The sequence below is a fragment of the Mobula birostris genome, chromosome 10 (assembly GCF_030028105.1).
Source record: "Mobula birostris isolate sMobBir1 chromosome 10, sMobBir1.hap1, whole genome shotgun sequence".
In the NCBI taxonomy this organism is placed as follows: domain Eukaryota; kingdom Metazoa; phylum Chordata; class Chondrichthyes; order Myliobatiformes; family Myliobatidae; genus Mobula; species Mobula birostris.
Window position 1 is genome coordinate 43,161,531 of NC_092379.1, and position 26,083 is coordinate 43,187,613.

Below are 26,083 nucleotides of genomic sequence, written 5' to 3' on the forward strand. Positions count from 1 at the left end.
GCTACACCTTGCCCTAGGGTGACCTGCAGGCTAGTGGAGGGAAGGAGTGCCTTACACCTCCTTTGGCAGGGACGTATTTCCTTCCTGCCACCCAATTTCGGTATAATTTGGTTTTATTGGCGATAACATGCTACCACCATGGTGGACGGGACCTTGTTTTAACTGAGTGGGTAGAAGTTTCTAGTTTAGAGAATAATCAGCCCCAAAATAGCACAGAAAGTGTGGCATTTTTGTTTTTAATGACATAAACTGAAGGTTTTTTGTGTGTTTTTAGTGAGGAAGGAGCAAAAGCCGAGGTGCATCATAGTCGAGTGGTGCTCATCGCTTACTCTCGGCTGTGGGGTTGAAGTGGCCTTGTCATTTACAAAGGCGTGCTCTTTTTGAGAGCCGTGTCTTGTCAAGCCTGTTGCTCTGCTTCAGGGCCATTTTGATTAATCTGGCGCGCAGAGGATTTCACTTGTTCGGAGGTGTTTGAGTTTTGTCGGACGAGAAGGTTGCTTTGGTAACTGTGTGCCCCTGCAGTCCACAACCAATGGCTCTGTTCTGCTCCAAGTGCAGGAGTCCCACATCTGGGGTTCACTTCCAGCCGCTTTACTCCCTGAATTAAAATTTTTTGTGGTGTCATTTGTGTAAACTTTCAGATATAGTCAGTTGTTTCAGAAAAAGAGAGGGCTGTATGGTGGGGAAATTCTAGGCAGCTTCTAGAGTAGGTTACGTGGTCAGCACAACATTGTGGGCTGAAGGGTCTGTAATGTGCAGTAAATTTCTATATTCTGTTGCTATCTTGAAGTATTTCTCAGGATAAAATCTGAATACCACAAATATTGGATTTTTGGGTGGTGTGGTGGAGATGCGTCTCTACCAAAGGAGGTGTAAGGCTTCCTTCTGCTGGTCTGCAGGCCACCCTTGGGCAAGGTGTAGCTCCTGCTTCGATACCATCGACCCCTCCCGACCGCCCCCGCCCCGATCAGGGTCAGGTGAAGCCATGGGGTCAGGTGGTGGATGAGCAGCCGGTGCAGATCACAAGTCCCGGTTATGCGACACCTGACGCCAGGTAGACAGTTTCTGAAGTGCATTGATAATGGGCTGGGGGTCACCCACCTTGTAAAGACACACACTGCCCAGAAGGCGGAAATGACAAACCACTTCTGTAGAAAACTTTACGGAGAACAATCAGGGTCATGGAAAGACCGTGACCACCCATAGCATATGACACAGCACATAATGATGATGGGTTTAGCAAAATATTTTAGTAGCTTCTGATTTAGAAACATTAATTGCAAAAATGTCAATTTTTAGTGCTTGTATTTCTGCTTGCGAATTGTTAAGTTCTGCATCAATGGGCAACTACTCCTATGTGACCTTTAATTTTATTTTTTCTGCAGACTTTTCCACAGCTTGTGCTCAGATGACACACCAGTGGTCCGCCAGGCAGCAGCATCAAAGTTGGGTGAATTTGCAAAGGTTGTGGAGCTGGAGTTTTTGAAAAGTGACATTATACCCCTCTTCACTTCCCTGGCTTCTGATGAGCAGGTATGTAGTTGTAGAGCAGATACTGGGGTGGCAGCGGGAAGTCGAATTGAAGTGGGTGGCCATTGGGATACCCTGGCTGTCGCAGCGGAACCAGAGAAGGTGCTCGTTGAAGAAGCCGCCCCCCCAACCCCATCTGTGTTGGTCCTCCGATGTCGAGGAGGCCACGGCAGGAGCTCCAGATACAGCAAATAGCCCCGAGAGGAAAGCACCGCTTCGCCTGCAAGAACTGTTTGCAGCCCTGAACGGAGGCAAATGGGCGAGTGTAGACCTTGTCTTGCTTTCGGGGAGAGCGACAAGGATGAATGAGTGGCGTGGAACCCTGAAGGGTGGGGTGGGGAAAGTGGGGTGTGATTAGTGGCAGAGACCTCTTGCAGATAGCGGAGGATTGAGATTAGTCTAGGAGTCTATTGTGGATGGTGGGGGCTACAGACACTGATGCGCTGGAAAGGCTTGTGGGGTGGGAATGCAGGTGACGTGGATGAAGGAAGCGTGGATTATAGTGAAGAAAGGTGATCTTATTCCCCATGGCTTGTCATGATTTATCTTGCTGAAGCTGCTGCTGTCACCTTGGCTTTATGTCACATGTGTATCAATTGCTTGTACTGAGGAGCCTCTGTATCCCACACGTCATGGCAGTGTGTGAAATAACGGAGAGCACTTGGCTCGTTCCGGTAACAGGCTGTCTGTCATTCCGCTCACTGGAGCAATTCCCCCCCCGCCCCACCCCACATTACCGCTTGCATTTTACTGTATGGATGAGCTGGAGGTGGGAAAGATTAGTACGGATGGTGTGTCCGTGGCAAAGAACTGAGTTGCATCCGGTTAATACGTCCATGTACTCAATATGCTACGCCTTGTTAATGCCACTTCCTGCTTGCAAAGTTTCTGTTGTCGTAGTCTGCACCATCTGTTCACCTTTGTAACCGGGGTTCACAACCCTCTTTTACGCCATCAACCCCCTACCATCAACCGAGGGGCCCCAGGTTGGGAGCCCCTGCTTTATAAACTTCCTTTGTCCACAGCAGATGGAAGCAGTGCCTGTCAATCTATTGGCATGATTACACCATTCCAGTACTCCAGCTGGAGATGCTCCTCCAAGAAGGTGGTTATCTTGAGGCTTTTGCCTGAAGAGCGAACTGTTTAATCAGTGTGTGTCCTTTCATATTCCTCCAACCTAAAGTATCCCGGGCAAAAGGCTTGACGCAGTCCGCAGTATCCTCGTGTACTAAGGAGCCAGAGTCGTACAGAAATGGTACGCTGAAGGGGAGCTGGGATGGACACTTTGACCCTCACCTAGCTTCTGGTTAACGGTTGGACGTGTGCTCCTTGGTGTTGAGTAAGCTTCTCTTCTGGTTACTGTCCAGTGACTCCTGGAAATAAACCTTCACATCTGTAGCCAAGGAGATGTTCACACTTGCTCCAGGTTCAGACCCCACCAATGATGGCTAGCGTATCAAAACAAGGATGTAATGTTCACATTTTATAAGGCTTCACTTGGAATATTGAAGGTAGTTTTGGGCCCCTTATCTAACAAAGGGTTTGCCAAGACAGGAGTGGGTTCAACGGAGGGTCACGAAAGTGATTGAAAGGTCCAGGATTGAAAGGCTTGTCGTTCAAGGAGCATTCGATGGCTCTGTTCCTGTAGTCATTTGAATTCAGAAGAATGAGGGGGAGGGATCTCATTGTAACCTGTCAAATACTAAAAGGCCTCTAGAGTGGATATGGGGAGGATGTTTTTTATGGTGGGACAGCCTAAGACCAGAGGAAGCAATCTCAGAGCAGAGGTTTGTCCATTTAGAATGGAGATGAGGAAGGATTTCCTTATCCAGAGAATCTGTGGAATTCATTGTCACAGAGGAGAAGTCATTGGGTATATTCAGGGCAGAGAGGTTGATAGATTCTTGATTAGTCAGGGCATGAGAAGTGACCTGGTTGAAGCGTGTAAGATGATAAGAGGTATTAATCGTGTGGATAGCCGGAGACTTTTTCCCAGGGCTGAAATGGCTAACATGAGGGGGCATAGTTTTAAGGTGCTTGAAAGTAGGTATAAGGGGGACATCAGAAGTAAGTTTCTCACCTAGAGAGTGGTGGGTGTGTGGAATGCACTGACAACAAAGGTGGTAGAGATGGATACAGGGTTTTTTAAGAGACTCTTAGATAGGTACATGGAGCTTAGGAAAATAGAGGGCTATGCGGTAGGGAAATTCTAGGCAGTTTCTCGAGTAGGTTACTTGGTCGGCACAACTTTGGGGCTGGATAGCCTGTAAAGTGCTGTAGATTTCCGTGTTTCGATGAAGAGATATGGGGAGAAGGCAGGAGATTGGGCTGAAGGTGAAATGGATCAACCATGATGAAATGTCAGAGGAGACTCGATGTGCCAAATGGCCTAATTCAGCTCCTACATCCTACGGTGAAAAGTGACCACTTGGGTGATTAGCTTGGAGATTCACTCAGCAGAGAATGGTGCTTCAAGAGCAGGAGAAAGAAAATTGATTTATCAATAAATTTTTGCACTGTCATGACATTTGCTAATATACTAATCCAAGGAATGCTTCCATCAAAGGTTGCATGTTGATACACTCCAAATTTCCATTCCAGTACTTGTATCCTGGGAAGATTCCAGCACACATTGCAAAGTAATGAAACCTGTTGCTACTTTCTAGGTGATCTGAACGGATATCATCTGGGAAACAATTGTTATATTGTCAGTATTTATTTTTATGATTTTTTTGATGAGATTAGTTCTTCCTAATGTTAACTTCAGGAAATTAATTTTGTTTTTTAATGAAGAACCAGCTCAAACCCGGTTTGAACATCTTTTTCACAGGATTCGGTGAGGCTGTTGGCAGTTGAGGCTTGTGTGAGCATAGCCCAGCTGCTGCCCCAGGAAGACCTGGAAGCGTTGGTGATGCCGACCCTCCGGCAGGCAGTGGACGATGAATCCTGGCGTGTTCGCTATGTGGTGGCAGACAAATTTTCTGAGGTACGTGTTATTGCTAAAGCACAAAATGCATCTCTTTGGTATGATGATATGGTGCATTTATGTTTTAAAGCTAGTCTTTAAGTTTTCTGTTCCAGCTGGAATCCCTTCTGATTCTGTCAAAAGTCATGAAAACACGATTAGTTCCTCTAATATAGTTTTAAAAAATCATTAAATCAAGCACCTGCGTATTTTTAATATAATTGACTGACATGCCAAAAGGTGCTGAGATTTCTTTCCAGATTCATTTAATTAGCCTGTTTTTAAACATGGATCTGAAATAGAACAAAGTTGGTCTGAATTGAGCTCAGATCTTTTTCAGTGTATCTGAAGGATAATCCTGTGACAGGGGTTTAGAACAAACTTGTTGGCATAGTGCCAGGGATCTGGGGATTCAGCACGTGCACAGGTTGATGACACTGATATTTTTCACTTTTGACTGGAGGAAGTTAAGGGGAACTTCAGTTCTGTTTAAAAATGAGTCGAAAGGTTGAAAAGCCAGGACGATCCTCAGAGACTTTGACACTCAGGAACTTGAAATTACTCACCCTTTCCACAGTCCCCTTGATTAGGACTGACGTATGTTCCCTTGACTTCCCCTTCCTGACGTCCACAATCATTGGTTTTACTGTCATTGTGGTAAATTTTGTGATGTAGGGCATTAATTAATTAATTTAATTAAAATTTTGATGGACTGGACTTTGCTGGTTCCTTCCCACTGCTGACTTCACACAAACCAGGTATGGTGTAGGGAGGTGGTGATTCAACTTCACCCTCCTGTGGTCCACAATCAGTTCCTTGGTCTGACTGACAAAGTGCCAGATTGTTGCCACACCACTCAACCAGCTGATCTATCTCACTCCTCTTCGGCTCCTTGTCACCATCTGAAATTCTGCCAACAATAGTTGTGTCATCGGCAGATTTATAGCCCTGAAGAGCAGTCTTGGCCCGAAACATCGACTGTTTATTTCATTTCCATAGATGCTGCCTGGCCTGCTGAGTTCCTCCAGTATTTTGTGTTAAGTTTCCAGCATCTGCTGAATCTCCTGTGTGTTTATGTTTTTTGAACCAGATGGTCTTTGTTCTCAGTATAAAACTTGTTGCCTCAGGCTTCCTCCTGGTGCTCCGGTTTCCTCGCACAGTCCAAAAGCATTCCGGTTAGTAGGTTAAAGGGTCATTGTAGATTGTTGCACAAGTTGGTGGGTTACTGGCGGTGCCGTTTGAAAGGCCGGAACAGCTTGTTGCGTTCTGTGTCTCCAATTAAATCTATGCCCTTTAGTCTTAGGCTTTCCCAGCCTGGGAAAACACTCGGATCAACTGAAATCTCCGTGCTTTTCTCACCACAATGTAATACAAGTCCTCAAAATAAAGGCACATTGCCTACACAGGTTAATTGCAAACATTAACAATCAGGTTAACATTATTTAACAATTAAGAAGCATTATTTAATGATTAAATAACATTATTTAGTTGTTTCTTTTGACCTGAGAAATTAGCTGATTACAATTGCTCACGTTGTTGTCTGTGTACCATACTTTCGGATTCAGAGCCATCAACGACAATATTTTCTCAACTTTGCCTTTCTTTAAAAATTTAAAATTCCGTCTCTTTAGGCCAGGAAAATCTGGTCCCACCCCAAAGCATTGAGATTAAATCTTTCTGTTCTGTATGAGTGTAAAATCTGTACTGAAGCAGCTGGTTTATCTGTGGATATTTTATCAAGGATAGATCATTACAGCTGTTTTACCTGGGTAACACTAAAGAATGCTGCTTCTAAATGGACACCATTTATCTGACCATTCCCTTTTTCTCCCCACTCATTTATTTCTTTACCAGAGCATGGGGTATCCACTCATTGATAAACATCTGAACACAATGGCAACATTTCTCTGGGTTTCTTTCCTCTTACCCCATGGCTTCACGTGACCCTGATTGGGGGGGTGGGGTTGGCTAAGCAGGTGCTACACCTTGCCCAAGGGTGACCTGCAGGCTAGCGGAGGGAAGGAACGCCTTACATGTCTCTTGGTAGAGATGTATTTCCACCCTGCCACCCATGATAAAATTACATAATTAAAAACTGTAAACCTGATCGAAAATTAAAGCAAATTACAGATGGACCAGTGTTCAAAAGCACACAGAAAACACAGCCATTTTGTCATCTTAGGATTGTTACCCTTGGAACAGGCAAAGACGTTATATTGTCTGTCTTTATACGATAACTAACCCGTGTTCAAAAATAAGCTCCATATAAGGTAACACACACAAAAATGCTGGAAGAACTCAGCAGGTCAGGCTGCATCTATGGAAGTGAATAAACAGTTGACGTTTTGGGCCAAGACCTTTCATCAGGACTGGAAAGGAAGGGGAAATATGCCAGAACAAGATAAAGGTTGCCAGAGCACTTGTGAAATTGGCACCAACCCATTATTGGAAAACAATTGCATTAGAACGATACAGAGTTTATTGTATTTATAAAGTTCTGCTATCATTGCTAATGACAGACCATCACAAAAGGCACTTTCTATGCTCAAGATCACGTATAAACTAATCTTGCAATGAAGTCTGTAGCTAAAGTATAGTTCAGATTTTTAATTTTGAAGTTCATATTTTCAGAGTACATACATGTCACCACATAAAACCCTGAGATTCATTTTCCTGTGGGCATACTCAGCAATTTCTATAGAATAGTAACTGTAAACAGGATCAATAAAAGATAAAGTACAAATGCAAATATAAATAAATAGCAATAAATAACAAGAGTATGAAATAACAAGATAAAGAGTAATTAAAGTAAGATCATTGCTCGTGGGAACATCTCAATTGATTCAGTGTACTGATCCCCTGTAGTTCAAGATCCTTATGGTTGAAGGGTAATAACTGTTCTTGAACCTGGTGGTGTGGGTCCTGAGGCTCCTGCAGCTTCTACCTGATAGTTGAGGGGTAATAGCTGTTCTCGAGCCTGGAGGTGTGGGTCCTGAGGCTCCTGTACCTTCTACCTGATGGCAGCAGCGACACGAGCGTGGAAAAGAAAGATGGTGTTGTCTTTGTGATTCCTCTGTTCACGTGTTAATGCACAGATTGCTGCTATTGAAACCCGCTCTATCTTTGTTACTCATTTGGTTTCTCTTGCCTTTAAAGCTTCAGAAAACCGTGGGTCCTGAAATTGTGGAAAATGATCTGGTTCCTGCTTTCCAAAACCTGTTGAAAGATTGTGAGGCTGAAGTGCGAGCAGCTGGGGCCAACAAAGTTAAAGGTTGGTTGGGAATTCTCATTCTTGTCTTTTCCATCCGGTTTAAGATGTTGTTGGTGAAGCACAGTGACAACTTTCTGGCAGCAGAAACAACTATCAATTACTTCATTAATAGACTCTTGTTCTGGGCAATGACACTGCAATCTGTGCCTGTAACTTTCCTAGTGGAGACGAGGCCTTTGATCCAGCTGTACAACCTGGCATTTTGCAGTGCAGTCCTGAACATTATTTGCTTACTTTTCTTGTCCGCACAATTTGTCTTTTTTTCCTGCGCATTGTGTGATTGATGGTTTTCTGTCTTTAATGGGTTCTGTTGGGTTCCTTTGCTTTGTGGCTGCCTGTAAGGAGACAAATGTCAAGGTTGTGTATAGTACGCATGGTGGTTGCACATTTTGTCCGACGATGACAGGAAACCTGTGCGGGAGAGTTTTTAAAATGGAAAAGCCTTTGCACTGTGGCAGTTCCACTCTCTTGGCCTCAGAAGTCCGGGTCCAGTGGTATGAACAAGCGCCAGAAGAAACAGGGGTCTTCTTGTTTGCAGTGGATGACCAGGACGCTTTCTGTGTCTTTTCATGCCCCTCGCTCTCCACAGCGCGATGCAGAGCCACCTTCCTGGCCGTTGGGCTTTACTGTAGATCGCACCCGCCCAGTCCGCTGAGGCTGACTTTGCGTGCTAGGACTGGCTTGTCCGAATCTCACTGGAGTATGAGACTGCTGTCACGTGCAAATGGCTGCTTGCAGCCACAGGGGAGAGATGAGTGTCCGGTGGCGAGCAAAGGTGAGTGAGCTGCCCCGGAATGGACACGACAAGCCCCTTCACCAGAGGTGCGACCCTTTCCCTGGACACCCCTGAACTTTGAACTCCTGTGAAAGATGTAAACAAGGTTGAAAGAATGCAGAGAAAATTTACAAGGATGTTTCCTGGTCTGGAGGACCTGACTTTGAAGGAAAGATTGAATAGGTTAGGACTGTATTCTTCAGAATGCAGAAGACTGAGAGGAGATTTGATGGAGGTACAATATTATGGGGGCGTATGGATGGGATAAATGCAAGCAGGTTTTTTCCACTGAAATTGGGTTGGACTACAACCAGAGGTCATGGGTTAAGGGTGAAAGGTGACAAGCTTAAGGGGAACATGAGGGGAAACTTCTTCACACAGAGGGTCATGAGAGTGGAACGAGCTGCCAGCACAAGTGGCCCATGCAGTTTTGATTTCAATATTTAAGAGAAGTTTGAATAGGTACATGGATAGTACGGATATGGGGCGGGGGGGTGGTTGTGGTCCTGGTGCAGGCAGATGGGAGTAGACAGTTTGAATTGTTCAGAATGGACAAGAGGGACCAAAGGGCCTTTTCTGCGCTGTGCTTTTCTATGACTCTATTTAATGTGGTACCACATATCCAGGTGACACTTCTCCAAGTGAGAACAGCGTGCCAGCATGCCTCCCCTTTGGCATCCTGATCTGATCCCAGAACTGGATGACAGCAAATGGAAAGGAATTGTGTGCCACTTGACTTCATGTTTCGATGGTGGCTGCTCCTTACAAAGTGCACTTCATTGCTTGTGCAGAGTCTTGAAAGGTTGTGAGATTGTGAAAAAGAGTGAATGCTGTTCTTTACGTTTGTACCACTGACTGCCTAACCCGAGGCCCTCCGTTGGTCAGGGTCCACCATGGATGTTACGTGCAGCTGTCTACGTGATACGTAAGCCAGGGCAGTATGATATGGAGAGTAAGCTGTTGCCCATGTAGCAGGCTCCCCCTCTCCACGCATCTGATGAGTCCAAAGGATCGGCAGAGACCGATACAGTTTGGTACCAGTGGCATCGCAGGAGTTGCCAGTCAGCGTTGAACTCAACGTAGGATTGCCTCGGAGAATCCGGCTCCGGATTTTTCCCTCGGGGTTTACTCCCGGGAAAATGTACAGATGTACCAAAATTGAACCTGTGCTGACTCTTGATGTTTACACTGTAGGTGCTGGCCTTGCTTTTCCTTGTGCGACTTAAATAGTGCTTCAGAATGTATGTTTTCTCTTGCCACTATCTTGTGAGAAGATACAAATATTAAGGCAGATGCTTTTCAGCAATTACTTAATCTGTTAAACTTTATTGATTTATCATTGTGGTGAGAGTGTGGAACGAGTTGCCAGCGCAAGTGGTGCGTGCAAGCTCGATTTCAACGTTTAAGATAAGTTTGGATGGGTACGCAGATGGTAGTGGTATTGAGGGCTATGGTCCAGATGCAGGTTGATGGGAGTAGGCAATTTAAATGGATCGGCACAGAATAGATGGGCTGAAGGGCCTATTTCTGTGCTGTACTTTTCTCTGACTCCATTGTTTTGTTTGAGAATAACTCTCTAACATGCAGTACTCTATCTTGCAGATTTCTGTGAAAACTTGCCAGTAGATTGCAGGGAGACTGTCATAATATGTCACATCTTGCCGTATGTTAAGGTAATATGCCTTCTCAAATTCTTGGCTGGTTATACAGTCTATCTAAAATTAATGTAGCAACTCATCTCATTCACTTCAGGAAAAAGTCCCTCAGTATTTTGGGTGGGTCTGAAACGAGGATTCAGGCACCATTTATCAGTGTGAACTGTTTGTAACTGGAAAAGCTCAGTGTCCAAGCACGAGTCACATCTTGCCCCCTCTCCCGTCCCATTCTCCTCTCCTGTCCCATCCCCCTCTCCCACTCCCTCCCCATCCCCCTCTCCTGCTCCCTCCCCCTCTCCCAAAGGGCTGAGTTCTGCCGAAGGGTTTTGGACTGAAATGTCGACTGTCCTTTTCTCCATAGGTGCTGCCTGGCCTGCTGAGTTCCTCCAGCATCTTGTGTGTGTTGCTGGTTTTTTAACATGGTGTTGGCTGCCTGGAGTGATGGTAGAGGCAGATATATCGGGGACTTTTAATGACGTTTAGATAAGCACACGAATGTGAGGAAAACGGAAGAATATGGACATCGTGTAGATTAGATTGCCCACTTGATTAGGAATTTAAGTATAATATTGTGGGTTATGGGGCCGGTTCTGTTCCATGATTTATATAAACTAGAATATCAAACTGTAAAAGAAATTATTTAAGAATGATCCATGACTGACCAGGTGGATCATAAGAACGTGGATCAGGATGGCATCATGAGTGAGATATCAAATGACAAACAAGAGAAAATCTGCAGATGCTGGAAATCCGAGCAACACACACAAAATGCTGAAGGGACTCAGCAGGCCAGGCAGCTTCTATGGGGAACAGTACAGTCGACATTTCTGTAGGTGCTGCCTGGCCTGCTGAGTTCCTCTAGCATTTTGTGCGTGTTGACTGAGATACCTGTCTGGGTTTTCATTTGATCATTTTTTGTGTTTCTTTTCCAGGAACTTGTGTCTGACACCAATCAACACGTGAAGTCAGCTCTGGCCTCTGTTATTATGGGCTTGTCCACCATCCTGGGCAAGGACAGCACTGTTGAGCACCTGCTTCCCCTGGTCTTGGCTCAGCTCAAAGATAAGGTAATTTTATCATGAAGTACAAACTTTAACATACCCCTTGCGTGACTGGTGGCCATCGTGGATAATATTTGATTAGCCTACCGAAATCAGGCTAACACCAATGGAGAGCTTTCTTCTGTGTGCTGTTTGGAAGCTGTTGTCAAGTCCAGAGTGCTGAGGAAAGGTCGCTTATTGTTCATTAGGCGATCAAAAAGTTGGTTGTCATCTCTGGAACTTGTACATCTGCTGAAGGTGACGAGCAGTCCATGCTCCACCACAAGATACAGGTATCTGGATAAGTGTGCCAGAATGGGACGTGTTGCAACACAGACTGATGTGTCTAGGCTTTTACTCTCACTGATATCGATTCCTGGAAGGGGACAGCAGTTGGCCCATGTTCATCTGCTTTCTTTCCTGTTGACAAACATTGTAACTGCCGTTTGCTTGGAGCTGTGCGGTGATGTCCAGCATTCTAAAGTGGATAATCACAGATTCTGCAGATGCTGGCAATCCACAGCCACACGCGTGCACACACACATACACACACACACAATGCTGGAGGAACTCAGCAGGTCAGGCAGCATCTATGGAGGGGAATGAACCCTTGGGCTGACACCCTTCGTCAGGACTGGAAAGGAAGGGGGAAGGCACCAGAATAAGAAGGTTGGGAGGATGGGGGGAGTACAAGCTGGTAGGTGATAGGTAGACCAGGTGATGGGAAAGGTTGGTGTGTAGGGGAGGGGAGTTGAAGGCAGGTGATGGGTGGGAAAGGTAAAGGGCTGGAGAGGATAGATAGTAGGGGAATTAAGGGTTATGGGGAAAAGGCAGGTAGGTGAAGCTGAGTTTATGGACAGGTCAGCCATGATCTTACTGAATGGCGGGGCAGGCTTGATGGGCCGGATGGCCTACTCCTGCTCCGATTTCTTATGTTTTTATGAATCATGAATGGAATAACAACTGTTTCTTCCACCGGAGTCTCTCGAACTGTTCTTTTAGTTAGAGAGCTTCAGATAAGAGCAAATGTGCAGTGCGTTCTTTAGAAGCAGTGATGTGAGCTGGTTTGTAATCTGAGTGCATATTGGATTAAAGATGAATCGGTTAATGGTGTGATGGAGCTGTTATTTCTCCATCCATCAAGTTCCTTGTTTATTTTGGCGTGAACTTAAACAAAACTGTTGCATGTGCAAATTCTGGATTTTTTTAATTTATATGGAAATTTGCATTCTTTCATTATTTTTACAGAATTAAGATTATTTTTAAAAATGTAAAAAAAATCTCTCCCCTCTCCTCTCCTTCCTCAATTCCCCACTCTGAGCTTTTACTTCTCACCTGTCTATTACTTCTCCCTGGGTCCCCACCTCCTTCCATCTCTCCTGTGGTCCACTCTCTTCTCCTCTCCTCTCTCAGATTCTTTCTTCTCCAGCCATTGACCTTTCCCACCCACCTGTCTTCACCTAACACCTTCCAGCTGGCCTCCTTCCCCTCTCCTCACCTTTATATCCTAGCATCTTCTGCCTCCCTTTACAGTCCCGATAAAAGGCCTCGGCCTGAAACACCGACTGTTTACTCATTCCCATAGATGCTGCCTGAGCTGCTGAGTTCCTCCAGCGTTTTAGGTGAATTGCTCTGGACTTCCAATGTCTGCAGACTTGATTCCCTTCATGTGCTACACCCGAAAAGATTCCCCAAATGTCAGAAATGCCTCGATTTTCCAGGCACAGCTGACAGATTCAAAGTGTACATCTTCAAATTGGCAGCTGTTAATTCAAGCCTTGAATTATTTGTTAGTTTGAAATGAAATCAAGAAAAAAGCCTGCCGAATCATGATTTGAACTGTTGGATAATTTAATAGTAATTAGTATCTTGCATTTATTTATGCCAAAGGTGCAGAAAGATTTCTCAAACACAGAAATTCAAGTGTTTTTCTTTTGTGAAATGCAGCTTTTCACAAAATGACCGTTGTTTCCTCCCATGGCCCTCCCGAGGAGCTCGCCTGCACTCAGGGAGAGTGAACGGACAATAAATTAAGACTCAGGAACAGAATTAGGCCACTCAGCCCATCGTGTCTGCTTAGCCATTCCATCATGGCTGGCTTATTACCCTCTCGGCCCCATTCTCCTGCCTTCTCCCCCGTAACCTTTAACACCCTGACTAATCAAGAACCTGTCACCCTCCACGTTAAGTATACCCAATGACTCGTCCTCCACAGCCTTCAGCGTTGATGGATTCCACAGATCCACCGCCCTTTCCTGAAGAAATTTCCTCTCAGCTCTGTTCTAAATGGACGTCCCTGTATTCTGAGGCTGTGCCCTCTGGTCACAGGAAACCTCCTCTCTGTTCTAGGCCTCTTAATATTCCATAAGTTTCAATGAGATTCACCCCTCTTCCTTCCCGTCTGAACTCCATCGAGGACAGAGCCGGAGCCGTCAAGCACTCCTCCTGTATGTTTCATTCCCAGGATCATTCTCGTGAACCCTCTCTAATATCAGCACATCTTAGATAAAGGGCCCAAAGCTGCTCACTATACCCCCAACTGCGTTCTGACCAATGCCTTATAAAGCTTCAGCATTACCCTTATATCTTTTCTAGTCCTCTCAAAATGAATGCCAACATTCCATTTTCTTTCCGTACCACCAACTCAGCCTGCAAGATAACGTTTAGGGAACCCTGCACGAGGTCTCCCAATTGCCTTTGCACGTCTGATTTCTGAATTTTCTGCCCATTTGGAAAATAGTACATGTCTTTACTCCTTCTACCAAAGTGCATGGCCATACGTTTCTGGTAGTAGGCACCCTTCGATCCCGGGGATGATGGGTTTGTGCCTCTGGTGGACTGTGTCCTCTACTGGGCAGGAAGGTTTGTAGGACCGGCTCTTCCCATGCAGCAGGCTCCCCCTCTCCACATCACTCATGTTGTCGAAGGGAAGGGCAAGCGCCAATACAGCTCGGCACCAGTGTCATCGCAGAGGTTGCCAGAGTGAAGCTGTAAACAACATCAAACTGCCTTAGGGGTTTACCCCCAAAGCCTTTCCCATGGGTGGGCATGACTGCAAGGCAGTGGAGGTTTAAAATCAGGGTTTTCCCTCTCCTAAGCGGGCTGCCGCCCAAGGCTGAGAAATCCTACCTACCAGAAACACTTTCGGTCAGTGCAGTATATTCCAACTGCCACTGCCTTGCTATTCTCCCAATCTATTAAGTCCTTCTACAGACTCTCTGCCCCTCCACCTATCTTGGTATCATCCACAAATGTGACCACCAAGCCATCAATTCCATTGTCCAGATCATTGACATCTGCTTGAAAAGAAACGGTCACAATACCAACCCCTGTGGAACACTAATGGTCACCTGCAGTCAACCAGAAAAGGCCCCTTTCATTTGCAACTCTTTGCTTCCCGTCAGTCAGGCAATCTTCTATCTTTACTAGGATATCTTCTGTAATACCATGGGCTCTTAACTTGTTAAGGAGTCTCATGTGCGGCATCTTGTCAAACTCCAAGTAAACAGCATCCACTGACCCTCCCTTGTCTATCCTGCCTGTAATTTCCCCTTAAGGAAACCATGCACCTCCAAGTACTGGAAGCCTCGTCCTTAATAATGGACTCCCAACATTTTCCCAACCACTGAAGTCAGGCTGAAGGGCCTATAGTTTCATGTCTTTTGCCTCCCTCCCTTCAGAGTGAAGTGACATTTGGAAATTTCCAGTCCTCTGGAACCATTCCAGATTCTAATGACTCTTGAAAGATTATTACTAATGCCTCCCCAATCTCTACAGCTGCCTCTTTCAGAACCCTGCGGTGTAGCCCATCTAGTCCAGGTGACTTGACTACCTTCAAAACTTTCAGCTTCCCAAGAACCTTCTCCTTAATAAAAGCAACTGCACTCACTTCTGCTAACTGACTCTCGAATTTCTGGCATACTGCTCGTGTGACCATAACTTGGACCATAATGTATAGTACTATGCAAAAGTCTTAGGTGTATATAGCTAGGGTGTCTGAGTTTAGCACGGTCCTGTAGTAATTCTTATATATTGCACTGTGGTGCTGCTGCCGCAAAAAAAAATCAAATTTCTTGACATCTGTGAGTGATGATAAACCTCACAGATGTCTGATATGGGTCTCTGATGTGGACTGAGAGTGGGAAGGGGGCAGGGAGAGGGGAGTTGTGTCCCTGTCCCCCTCTTTTGGTGAATGTCGGTGATAGCGTAGGATGATATCCTGGTTCTGCATTTGTGTTTATGGACTGTGGACTTTTTCAGATTTAGGGTTTTTATATTCTGTTTTCTTCATCGCCTTATTCTTTTCGTTTTGTTGTGTGAGGGGAGGGTGTTTGGGGGTAAAATGCTCTGTTAGTTTTTTGTGCGGGGGATGGGTTGGGGGGGGTCAATGTTGCTATTCCGTTTTGTGTGTGGCGGGAGGGGTAGTTTTGGGGATCAGATGATCAGGATGCCATTATTTTTTGTACCAGGGCTGGGGAGGTGTAGGTTTCATGCTTCTCTCTGAGTGACTTTCATCTTCTTTCTTTGCTTGGTGGCTATCTGGAGAAGACAAATTTCAGGGTTGTATTTGGATACGTGCTTTGATCATAAACAAACCTTTGACTCTTTGGTTGGGAAAAGGGGGAAGGGAGCGGGAAGCACCAGAGAGACATTCTGTAATGACCAATAGACCAATTGTTTGGAATCAAATGCCCTTGCTTGTGTTCTCAGGGCTGAGTGTGTCTCCACTCGCACCACACCCTCCTGCCCCTGGCAGTCCACCTCAGCCACCTCTCTCACACCCCTCCCGTGGGTGCTCCACTCTCACCATTCCCAACATCCTGTGCTCCCGCCAGATTTACAAACTTGCTCTCCACTGCACGTTGGCAAGTACAGTTCTGTGCAAAAGTCATTGGCACCCTGGCTAGATGTGCATGTGCCTAAGTACTGTAAGTGTGAAAGTGGCATTCATATTTCTTTTGTGGGATTAATATTTCATAAATGTCCAAGATGATACTTTGAAAGCAGAGAGTCTGGGGAGCGCCAGTGTGTTTGTCAGACAGCGTTCGCAGTATGAATGTTTTTCACCTTTGCTGTACTCAGAAAATTGCCTTTCCTTCCTAGTGCCCTGAGGTCCGTTTGAACATTATCTCCAATCTGGACTGCGTGAATGAAGTTATTGGAATTCACCAGTTAGCACAGTCTCTCCTGCCAGCCATTGTAGAATTAGCAGAAGATGCCAAATGGAGAGTGCGCCTTGCGATAATCGAGTACATGCCTCTGCTTGCAGGGCTGCTGGTGGGTGGTTTATTCTAAAATGTTTTTATAGTCTATTAGCAATGCTTCCATATGGATGATTTGCAGAATGGAAATGATTGCCCATATCAAATTGATACTTTAGTTTAAAGACGGAAATAACTTTGAACATCTTCTTTCCTTTTGCACCAGAAGCAAATGTGCGATAGTAACAATTATACTTGTAGCCCACTGACATGGGTAGTCTTACTTTAGACTCGGGGCTCCCAACCTTTTTTTTAATTGACCATTAACCAAGTAGGGGTGGAAACCCCTGGTTTAGACAATCAGGTTTAGACCCCTGTTTAAGGACTGCGGACTTTGTCAGACTTGGGGATTTTATATTCTGTTTTTATATTGTCTGTTTCTTTTCATTTTGTTGTGCGAGGGGAGGGTGTTTCAGGGTAAAATGTTCTGTTAGTTTTTGTGTGGGGGGTGGGCTGGGATTGTTGCTGTTCCATTTTCTGTGTGGAGGGAGGGGTGGTTTTGGGGGGGGGCTGATGATCAGGATGCCATTCAATGACTTTCATGTTTTTTCTTTGTTTCATGGCTATCTGGGGAAGACAAATTTCAGAGTTGTACATGATAATAAGTGAACCTTTGGCCTGCACATCAAACAGACACAAACAGAAAGGGCAATAAACTCCATACAATCAGATGAGGGGGTGACAACGGTTGTCGCAGAGGAAATAAACAATATCTTTTTGAGATTTTACCAAGATCTGTACAGCTCAGAATATTCAGATTCAGCTCCACAAATACAAACGGAATTTCTCGACTTGTTACAATTTATACCCCGAGATGAAACGTCCTTGACATCACTGGAGTTTAACTTAGAGGCTAAAGAATTGTCTGCAGCTATAACTAACATGAAGGGAGGGAAAACTCCTGGGCCCAATGGAAATTCCGATTGAAATATATAAAATCTTTAAGACTAAACTAATACCACCTCTGCTTGATATGTATCAGGAGTCATTTGACAATGGATCCCTTCCCTCCTCTCTTAATATGGCAGCAATCACACTACTGTTAAAACCTGGAAAACCACCATCCCTTTGTGGATCTTATAGGTCAATCTCACATCTGAACAATGATCTCAAAATTCTCTGTAAGGGATTAGTTAGGAGGCTGGAGCCACTCTTGCCAAAAATGGTCCACCCTGACCAAAATGGGTTTGTAAGGGAAGGCAGGGCTTCCACAACATTCGAAGAGTGCTTAATATACTTTATGAAAAATCTGGAAGCTCCGATAGCGCTATTCTGTCATTGGATGCCAAGAAAGCCTTCGACAGAGTGGAGTGGAATAGGGGGAAAATTTCTAAGATACAGCTTCTGTATTCTAACCCACAGGCTGAAGTTTTAACTAACCTGCTTTTTTCGGCATCTTTTAAACTCCAACGGGGAACAAGACAGGGATCTCCCCTCCTGTTTATCCTGGCCATTGCGCCACTTGCTATGGCAATTTGAAAACAGGCTAACATAGCAGGAATAACTATAGGAGATGTAGAACATCGCATAGCCCTGTACATGGATGACGTAATTTTGTCAGAACAGGGTTTACCTATTTGGGTGTTAAAATTACTCCTACTATTGGTAAAATTATCCCAACTAATTATAAACCTCTCACAGACTCAGTTACTCAACTTACAAACAGATGGACGAAATTGCTCATAAATTTGATTGGACGCATAAACGTTCTAAAAATGTCAATTTTACTGAAGTTCCTGTACCTTTTCCAATCTATCCCACTTTCTCCTCCATCATCTTTCTTTTATTTATTTTTTTTTAATTTTATTTTTATTTGGATAAGGAATTCACAAATATCACGTACTTTTTTCACACATATAACCTTTTCCATTTTTTTATATGTATAAAACTACAATTATTTATACATTCTTAAGTACACATTGAGATGATATAAAAGGAAAATAAACATTTAAATAGATAATTATGTACTGTGGTAAATCTAACCAATTAGGCTAAGTAATGGAATTAGTTGTTAAGAAAAATGGTAATAATAGTTTCCATATAACCCTTCTGGACCATTTCCACTGGTCCAAAATGTTGTATATAAGCCTAAGTATCAACCATTGCAGGTGTTTATATCCTAATTTGTTCATGCTTGCTCCTGCCCGCAGACATAATTATCCAATCCCTATGTAGTTATTTACTCTTTCTTTTATTTATTAAAGAAATGTTTTTCTAATTTCATCTGGAATAATAGATGTCCAAGACTCAGGCTTTCCCTGTTATATCTGCCGTATGATAGAGGTGGCTTACAGCTACCAAATCTTATATGGTATTTCTGGGCGGCCCAAATTAGAGCAGGAATGTTTTATTTTGTTAAGGATCACTCCCCTCCTTGGGTCTCAATGGAATCCCAGTTGATCAATATCCCTCTAGAACTATATATGTATTCAGCAAATAAGAAAAACCTGGTCACACAATCTAAAATCCCTTTCTTAAAAAATACAACAATGATTTGGCACGATGCTCTTGCGTAAATGGGTGAGACATCACAGTTATCCCAGTTTACTCCTACCTTTGGTAATGATGGCTCCAGCCCGGCAGAGCGGATCCTAGTTTTAAAACTTGGTCGCCCCGAGGCATAGCTAAGGTGTCTGATCTTTATAATGGCAATTCACTTATGTCTTTTGAAGAACTCAAGGCCACATATGGAATTCCAACAAAACACTTTTTTAAATGCCTTTAGTTGCAAAGTTTTATTATGTCCAGGCAAAGTTACAGTTTGAAGCTCCCTCCTTTATTTACCCTAGAAGACATCACTCTGAAATTATCTGAAGCTAGGGGACAAGTGTCTGAATTATACATGTAAGGGTTTCTTCTTTTATGTTACTTGCTAAGGCTAATAAAATGGCTTCTCTGTACTGTTAACTGCTGAGACAGTGGTTCTCTAGAGCAGCTTGTTTGGGTTATAATTACTGATACAGGAATTGTATTCATTTGCTAACCAATTGGGATAGATGGTATTCTTTCTTGTGTGTCTGTAAGCTATTCTTTTTCGTGGGCTTTGGGCAGAAGGCGTGATGGGGACAGAGAGAGGAGACGCGAGGAGAGAGATGCTGTAAGCTGGGCAACGGCACGGACCCCGAGCGGGAGTCCGCAGCCCAGGGTCTTCAGCGAGGATAGGAGGCGAGGACAGACTCGTGTGGAGTGTTTGGTGGATCACCGAGGGTGGTCCCATTCGTGAGTTGGCGGAGTTCAGAGGACATTGATTGGAGGAAGGGGGACCCGGTTCTGTAAGAGCTCCAACGAGTGTGCACCGAACTGATAGTTACTGACTTGGCACCTTTATTCTATTTGTTTCTACTAACCCATCACCAAGAAATACTTATAAAGTGTAATCATTTAATGGCATATGGCGTACTGTCTGTTAATTGGCGGTGTGGGGTACATCACACAGCATCCACACAGACCTGATCTCCCCGTTTGGCGGGGCTGAAGGCTGCTCCCCCTAGACGAAAGCGAGCTGAGCGAGTCTGAGTCTTACCAGGGGGCTACATACAAATTGTTTGCAAGTAAATGCAAAGAGTCATCAAACAACATGCTACAAGCATGGAGAACTGATTTGCATGAGAACCTGTCAGAAAAAGAGTGGTCAGAAGCTTGTTCCTTCGTTCAAACCCAGTCAGTGAACACTCATTCTAAGCGGATAACCAGACAGTACATTACTCCAGTCAGGTTTCGTCACTTTAACCCCAACATTCCAGAAACATGCTTTAAATGTAATCACTAAAAGGGGTCTCTGTTCCATTGTATGTGCGAGTGCCCCCAGATAATCTGCTTCTGGAAGAAGGTGCTGGATTTGATTAGTCAGATTATTGGAAAAAAGGTGCTCCTTGATCCTAAATTATGTATTCTGAACATTCATCCAAAGGACTTTGTAACCTCCAAAAATGCAAGGTCTCTGCTTAATATTTGTTTTTTGAAAGCCAGACGTTGCATAGCCTATTCATGGAAGAAACCCACAACCAGTGGACTTTCACAATGGCTGAAAGGAGTGACTTTGTATCTTGCTCTAGAAAAGATCAACTACATCACAGAAAAACAAACTTGGCAAATGTCGGGAAATTTGGGATATTTTCCACAAGTTTCTGGAGAACAATATTTGGGATGATGAAAGTAACAAATTGAACTGACAGCTTGGTTTTAATGGCCGGGTGTTTGCTTTTTTTGTGCGTTGTTTTTCCTTTTATTTCTGATGTATTTTATTTTTCCCTTTTTCTTTAACCTTGTTGCACTTTCAAACCTATGGATGATCGAATGTGTTTATTTTTCATTCTGTAAAAGCAATAAAGAGATGTTTGAAAACAAATAAGTGAACCTTTGAATCTTTGATTGGGAAAAGGGGAAGGGAGAGGGAAGCACCAGACAGATATTCTGTAATGATCAATAAACCAATTGTTTGGAAGCAAATGACCTTGAGAGCAGAATTAGTCCATTCAGCCCATTGAGTCTGCTCCAACATTCCACCATGGCTGATTTGTGATCCCTCTCAACCCTATTCTCCTGCCTTCTCCACATATCCTTTCACACCCTGATTAATGAAGAGCCTGTCAGCCTCCATTTTAATTATACCCAATATCTTGGCCTCCACGGTTGTTCATGGAAATCAATTCCACAGATTCACCACCCTCTGGCTGAAGAAATCACTCCTCATCTCTGTTTCTGCCAGGTGCTCCGATTTCCTCCTCCATCCCAAAGACGTGCTGGTTGTAAACTGGTTGTTGTAGATTCCTCCTCTGTGTCGGTAACTAGCAGGAGTACTGAGGTAGTGTTCATGGGTACGGTGTCCACTCAAAAATCGTATGGCAAAGGGGAGGAAGCTGTTCCTGAATCAGTGAGTGTGTGTCTTCAGACAAATTGTCCCTCCTTTCTGGTAGTAGCAATGAGAAGAGGCTGGTGGGGCCCTTAATGATGGACAGTGTCTTTTTGAGGCACCGCTCCTTGAAGATGTCCTGGATAATATGGAGGCTGGAGCACACGATGGAGCTGACTAATTTTATAACTCTCTGTAGCTTACTTAAGCTCTCCTGTATCATACCGGATTTAGTATGTATTTGGTTTTAAGGAAGCAAATCGCTCTCAGTTTCGGTGTGCAAACACAAAGTAGATTTTCTTCAGTAAGGCCTTTGACAAGGTCCGGCATGGGAGGTTAGTTAGGAAAATTCAATCGCTAGGTATACATGGAGAGGTGGTAAATTGGATTAGACATTGGCTCAATGGAAGAAGCCAAAGAGTGGTAGTAGAGAATAGCTTCTCTGAGTGGAGGCCTGTGACTAGTGGTGTGCCACAGGGATCAGTGCTGGGTCCATTGTTATTTGTCATCTATATCAATGATCTGGATGATAATGTGGTAAATTGGATCAGCAAATTTGCTGATGACACAAAGATTGGAGGTGTAGTAGACAGTGAGGAAGGTTTCCAGAGCCTGCAGAGGGACTTGGACCAGCTGGAAAAATGGGCTGAAAAATGGCAGATGGAGTTTAATACAGACAAGTGTGAGGTATTGCATGTTGGAAGGACAAACCAAGGTAGAACATACAGGGTTAATGGTAAGGCACTGAGGAGTGCAGTGGAACAGAGGGATCTGGGAATACAGATAGAAATTCCCTAAAAGTAGTGTCACAGGTAGATAGGGTCGTAAAGAGAGCTTTTGGTACATTGGCCTTTATTAATCAAGGTATTGAGTATAAGAGCTGGAATGTTATGATGAGGTTGTATAAGGCATTGGTGAGGCCGAATCTGAAATATTGTGTTCAGTTTTGGTCACCAAATTACAGGAAGGATATCAATAAGGTTGAAAGAGTGCAGAGAAGGTTCACAAGGATGTTGCCGGGACTTGAGAAACTCAGTTACAGAGAAAGGTTGAATAGGTTAGGACTATTCCCTGGAGCGTAGAAGAACGAGGGGAGATTTGATAGAGGTATATAAAATTATGATGGGTATAGATAGAGTGAATGCAAGCAGGCTTTTTCCACTGAGGCAAGGGGAGAAAAAAACCAGAGGACATGGGTTAAAGGTGAGGGGGGAAATGTTTAAAGGGAACATTGGGGGGGGCTTCTTCACACAGACAGTGGTGAGAGTATGGAATGAGCTGCCAGACGAGGTGGTAAATATGGGTTCTTTTTTAATATTTAAGAATAAATTGGACAGATACATGGATGGGAGGTGTATGGAGGGATATGGTCCTTGTGCAGGTCAGTGGGACTAGGCAGAAAATGGTTCGGCACATCCAAGAAGGGCCAAAGGGCCTGTTTCTGTGCTGTACTTTCTATGGTAAAGAGTTGTCAAGGTCTGAGTCAGAGTCACGGGCAGAGGTTGTGGTTGGGCTACTCAGCCACGTGGTTACCCTGGGAATTGTTAGCTGTGCTGGATATGAAGCAAAGTAACCTGAGAATTATGCAAAGGCTAACTTGTTCCCAGTGACTGAATGTAGAAAGTGGAATGTTTTAACCACATGGGAGACGTGAATGTAGAATGCTGCACTGTCATGACGAAGAGAGATACTGTGCGGGTCAGGAGTGTGGGATCTGTAATCTAAATAATCCAGCACATGCATAATTACGTTTAAATGGTGAAGTTGAAATAGCACCCTGCTGTGGATGTGGTAGCATAGGATTCACTGGGTTATTTATTTAAAGGTACATGGAGGAATAAGGCCCTTCCTGCCCTTCGAACCGTGCTGCCCAGCAATCTCTGATCCAACCCTAGCCTAAACAGGGACAGGTAACAGTGATGAATTAACCTCCCAACTGGTGCGTCTTTGGATTGTGAGAGGAAACCCGCGCGTTCCGCAGGGAAAATGTACTGGCTCCTTACAGGTGACATCAGAATTCCCAAGCTGTAACAGTGTCAGGCCAACTGCTACGCCACCGATAGTGGTCAGTAACGTTCTTACTGTCTGCATTAAACCATCGGACACTTTTAAGATTTTTCCTATTTTTCATGGATCATAGTTCTGGTATTGACACAAAGAAATTAATTAAGGATAGTCAAAATACTAGATGCAAGTACCTTAGATAGGGTATCTTCTGTGTAGCCTTCTGCCACGGCACAATCTAGTTTTGTGCAGTTTATTAGAGCACGTTGCCAGTCTTTCTTGTGTGACCCCTTCACCATTGGCTCAAAGGAGTTAGCAAACTGTACTGGTAAGTAGCGAAAGGTGAAGACGGCTAGAATGCAAATGTGGCAAGTTGGCATGTTCTACTAGAAATTCGAGGGGTTATTTTATCAACATTCTTTCTTTTGTCAAAACCTGTTTAGGGAGTGGAGTTTTTTGATGAGAAGTTGAACTCCTTGTGCATGACGTGGCTGGTGGATCGCGGTGAGTATAGCCTTGATGAATCGTTACTTTTGTTGAACGAAAGTCCTTCAGAGTTGTCCATGTCATCTTACTGGTGCTTCCATGATGCTGAGTGACCCTACCAGGTGCCTAACCAAAAATCCTTCATTGTGCTTTGTCACATCCTCAAAGGATTGGGTCAGGCTCAAGACACGACATGCCCCTCACAAAGCCATGCTGACTCTCCCGAATCAGACTATGCTTCTTGTAAATCCTGTCTGTAGGAATCTTCTCCTGTAATTTGCCCACCGGTGAAGTAAAACTGACTGGTCTATAATTCCCAGGGTCATCCCCACTCTCTTTCCTGAACAAGAAAATAACATTTGCCAACTTCCAATCATCTGGTACTTCCTCCGGTGAGGACTGGCCAGTGAGGATGCCCAGATCATCACTAAAGGTGCAGCAATCTCTTCCCTTGCTTCCCGTAGTAACCCTGGGGTATATCACATCTGGCCCCGGGGACTTATCTATCCTAGGGCTTTTCAAAATTCCAGAACATCCTCTTTCTCAATGTCAACATGTTGCAGCATATCACTGCCCTCGCAAGCATCAAGGTCCCTCTCACTGCTGATTACTAAAGAAAAGTATTCATTGCGGATCTCCCCCAAAGTCCACCGACTCCAAACATTTTGCCTCTTTTAGCTCTGGCCGGCCCAGACTCTCACTCTGGCCATCCACCTGTTCTTCAAGTTTGTTCTTCTGAATCCAACTCGCCAAGTCCTTCTCGTGGCCCCTCCTAGTTCTCCGAAGTCCATTCTTCACTCCCTCCCTGGCCACATTGTAACCCTCTGGAGCCCAGGCTGATCTTTGCATCCTATGCTTCTAGACTAGCTGTTGCGCATCTCTTGTCAAGCATGGCTCCTTCACCCTTCTGTTCTTTCCCTGTCTCAGTGGGACAAAACTCTGCAGAGCTCCATCCAAGTGAAGCCCAAAACGACTTCCACATTTCAATTGTGTGTTTCTGAGTGCATTCATCCCAGTTTGTATTCCCAGGTTCCTGTCCAATGTCCAATACCATCATAGTTCAAACACCGGCGCCCCCCTCCCCCCCAGTTATTACTGCTGCAAGCAATCTTGTCGTACTCTTGTACACATGGCAACAAGAAACAGACTTGACTTTGACCGATACGTTTATTTATTTAATTATTCGAGAATAGCATGGAACAGGCCCAACGAGACGCACTGCCCAGCAACCGGCCGATTTAACCCTCGCCTCATCACAGGACAGTTTACAATGACCAATCAGACTACTAAGTAATAAATAATGGTAATCTATTCGAAGTATTTTTTAAGTATCTAATGGGGCAACACAGTGGCGTCTGGTTAGCGCAACACTTTGCAATTGGGTTCGATTCCCACTGCCACCTGTGAGGAGTTTATACGTTCTCAGCCTGACTGCGTGGGTTTCCTCCGGGTGCTCCTGTTTCCTCCCAGAGACCTACTGGTTGGTAGGTTAACTGGACATTGTAAATTGTCCTATAATTAGGCTAGGGTTAATCGGGGGTGGCTCACAGGGCAAGAAGGGCCTGTTCCACGCTGTATCTCAATAAATAATCAATGATAAATAAGTATATTAAAATGCTACTTTCCAAGTGCATAATTTCCTCCACTGTGTGTAACTTGGTATGGAACAGGTTGACACTTTGAAGAAGGTGGTGCGAGCATTTCATTTCGGAACTTTGTATTTTATCAGCAAGGTACATATTTGAAAATCAAGTAGTAACAGCGATCAGATCATTTCTTGACCTGTCAATGCTGTCTTGCAGTGTACGCCATTCGCGAGGCCGCGACCAACAACTTGACCAAGTTGGTGGAGAAGTTTGGCAAAGACTGGGCAGAATCCGCCATTGTGCCGAAAGTACTTGCCATGGCCAGTGACCCCAACTACCATCACAGAATGACCACCCTGTTCTGCATTAACGTGAGTATAGCTTTGACAATGTACTTGCCCATGGCCAGTGACCCCAACTACCATCACAGAATGACCACCCTGTTCTGCATTAACGTGAGTATAGCTTTGAAAATGTACTTGCCCATGGCCAGTGACCCCAACTACCATCACAGAATGACCACCCTGTTCTGCATTAACGTGAGTATAGCTTTAACAATGTACTTGCCCATGGCCAGTGACCCCAACTACCATCACAGAATGACCACCCTGTTCTGCATTAACGTGAGTATAGCTTTGACAATGTACTTGCCCAAGGC

General features: G+C 44.5%; 1 protein-coding gene across 1 annotated transcript in view; it reads left to right on the plus strand.

The window, feature by feature from the left end:
* The window catches only part of LOC140203635 (serine/threonine-protein phosphatase 2A 65 kDa regulatory subunit A beta isoform-like), a 129,447-nt gene that overhangs the window by 55,976 nt on the left and 47,388 nt on the right, over window positions 1-26,083 (plus strand). The window contains exons 5-12 of the mRNA XM_072269683.1: window positions 1,386-1,533; window positions 4,361-4,516; window positions 7,652-7,766; window positions 10,144-10,214; window positions 11,129-11,263; window positions 16,340-16,513; window positions 23,797-23,857; window positions 25,642-25,796. Coding sequence (XP_072125784.1) covers window positions 1,386-1,533; window positions 4,361-4,516; window positions 7,652-7,766; window positions 10,144-10,214; window positions 11,129-11,263; window positions 16,340-16,513; window positions 23,797-23,857; window positions 25,642-25,796 — 1,015 coding nt within the window. The remainder of the gene's footprint in view (window positions 1-1,385; window positions 1,534-4,360; window positions 4,517-7,651; window positions 7,767-10,143; window positions 10,215-11,128; window positions 11,264-16,339; window positions 16,514-23,796; window positions 23,858-25,641; window positions 25,797-26,083) is intronic.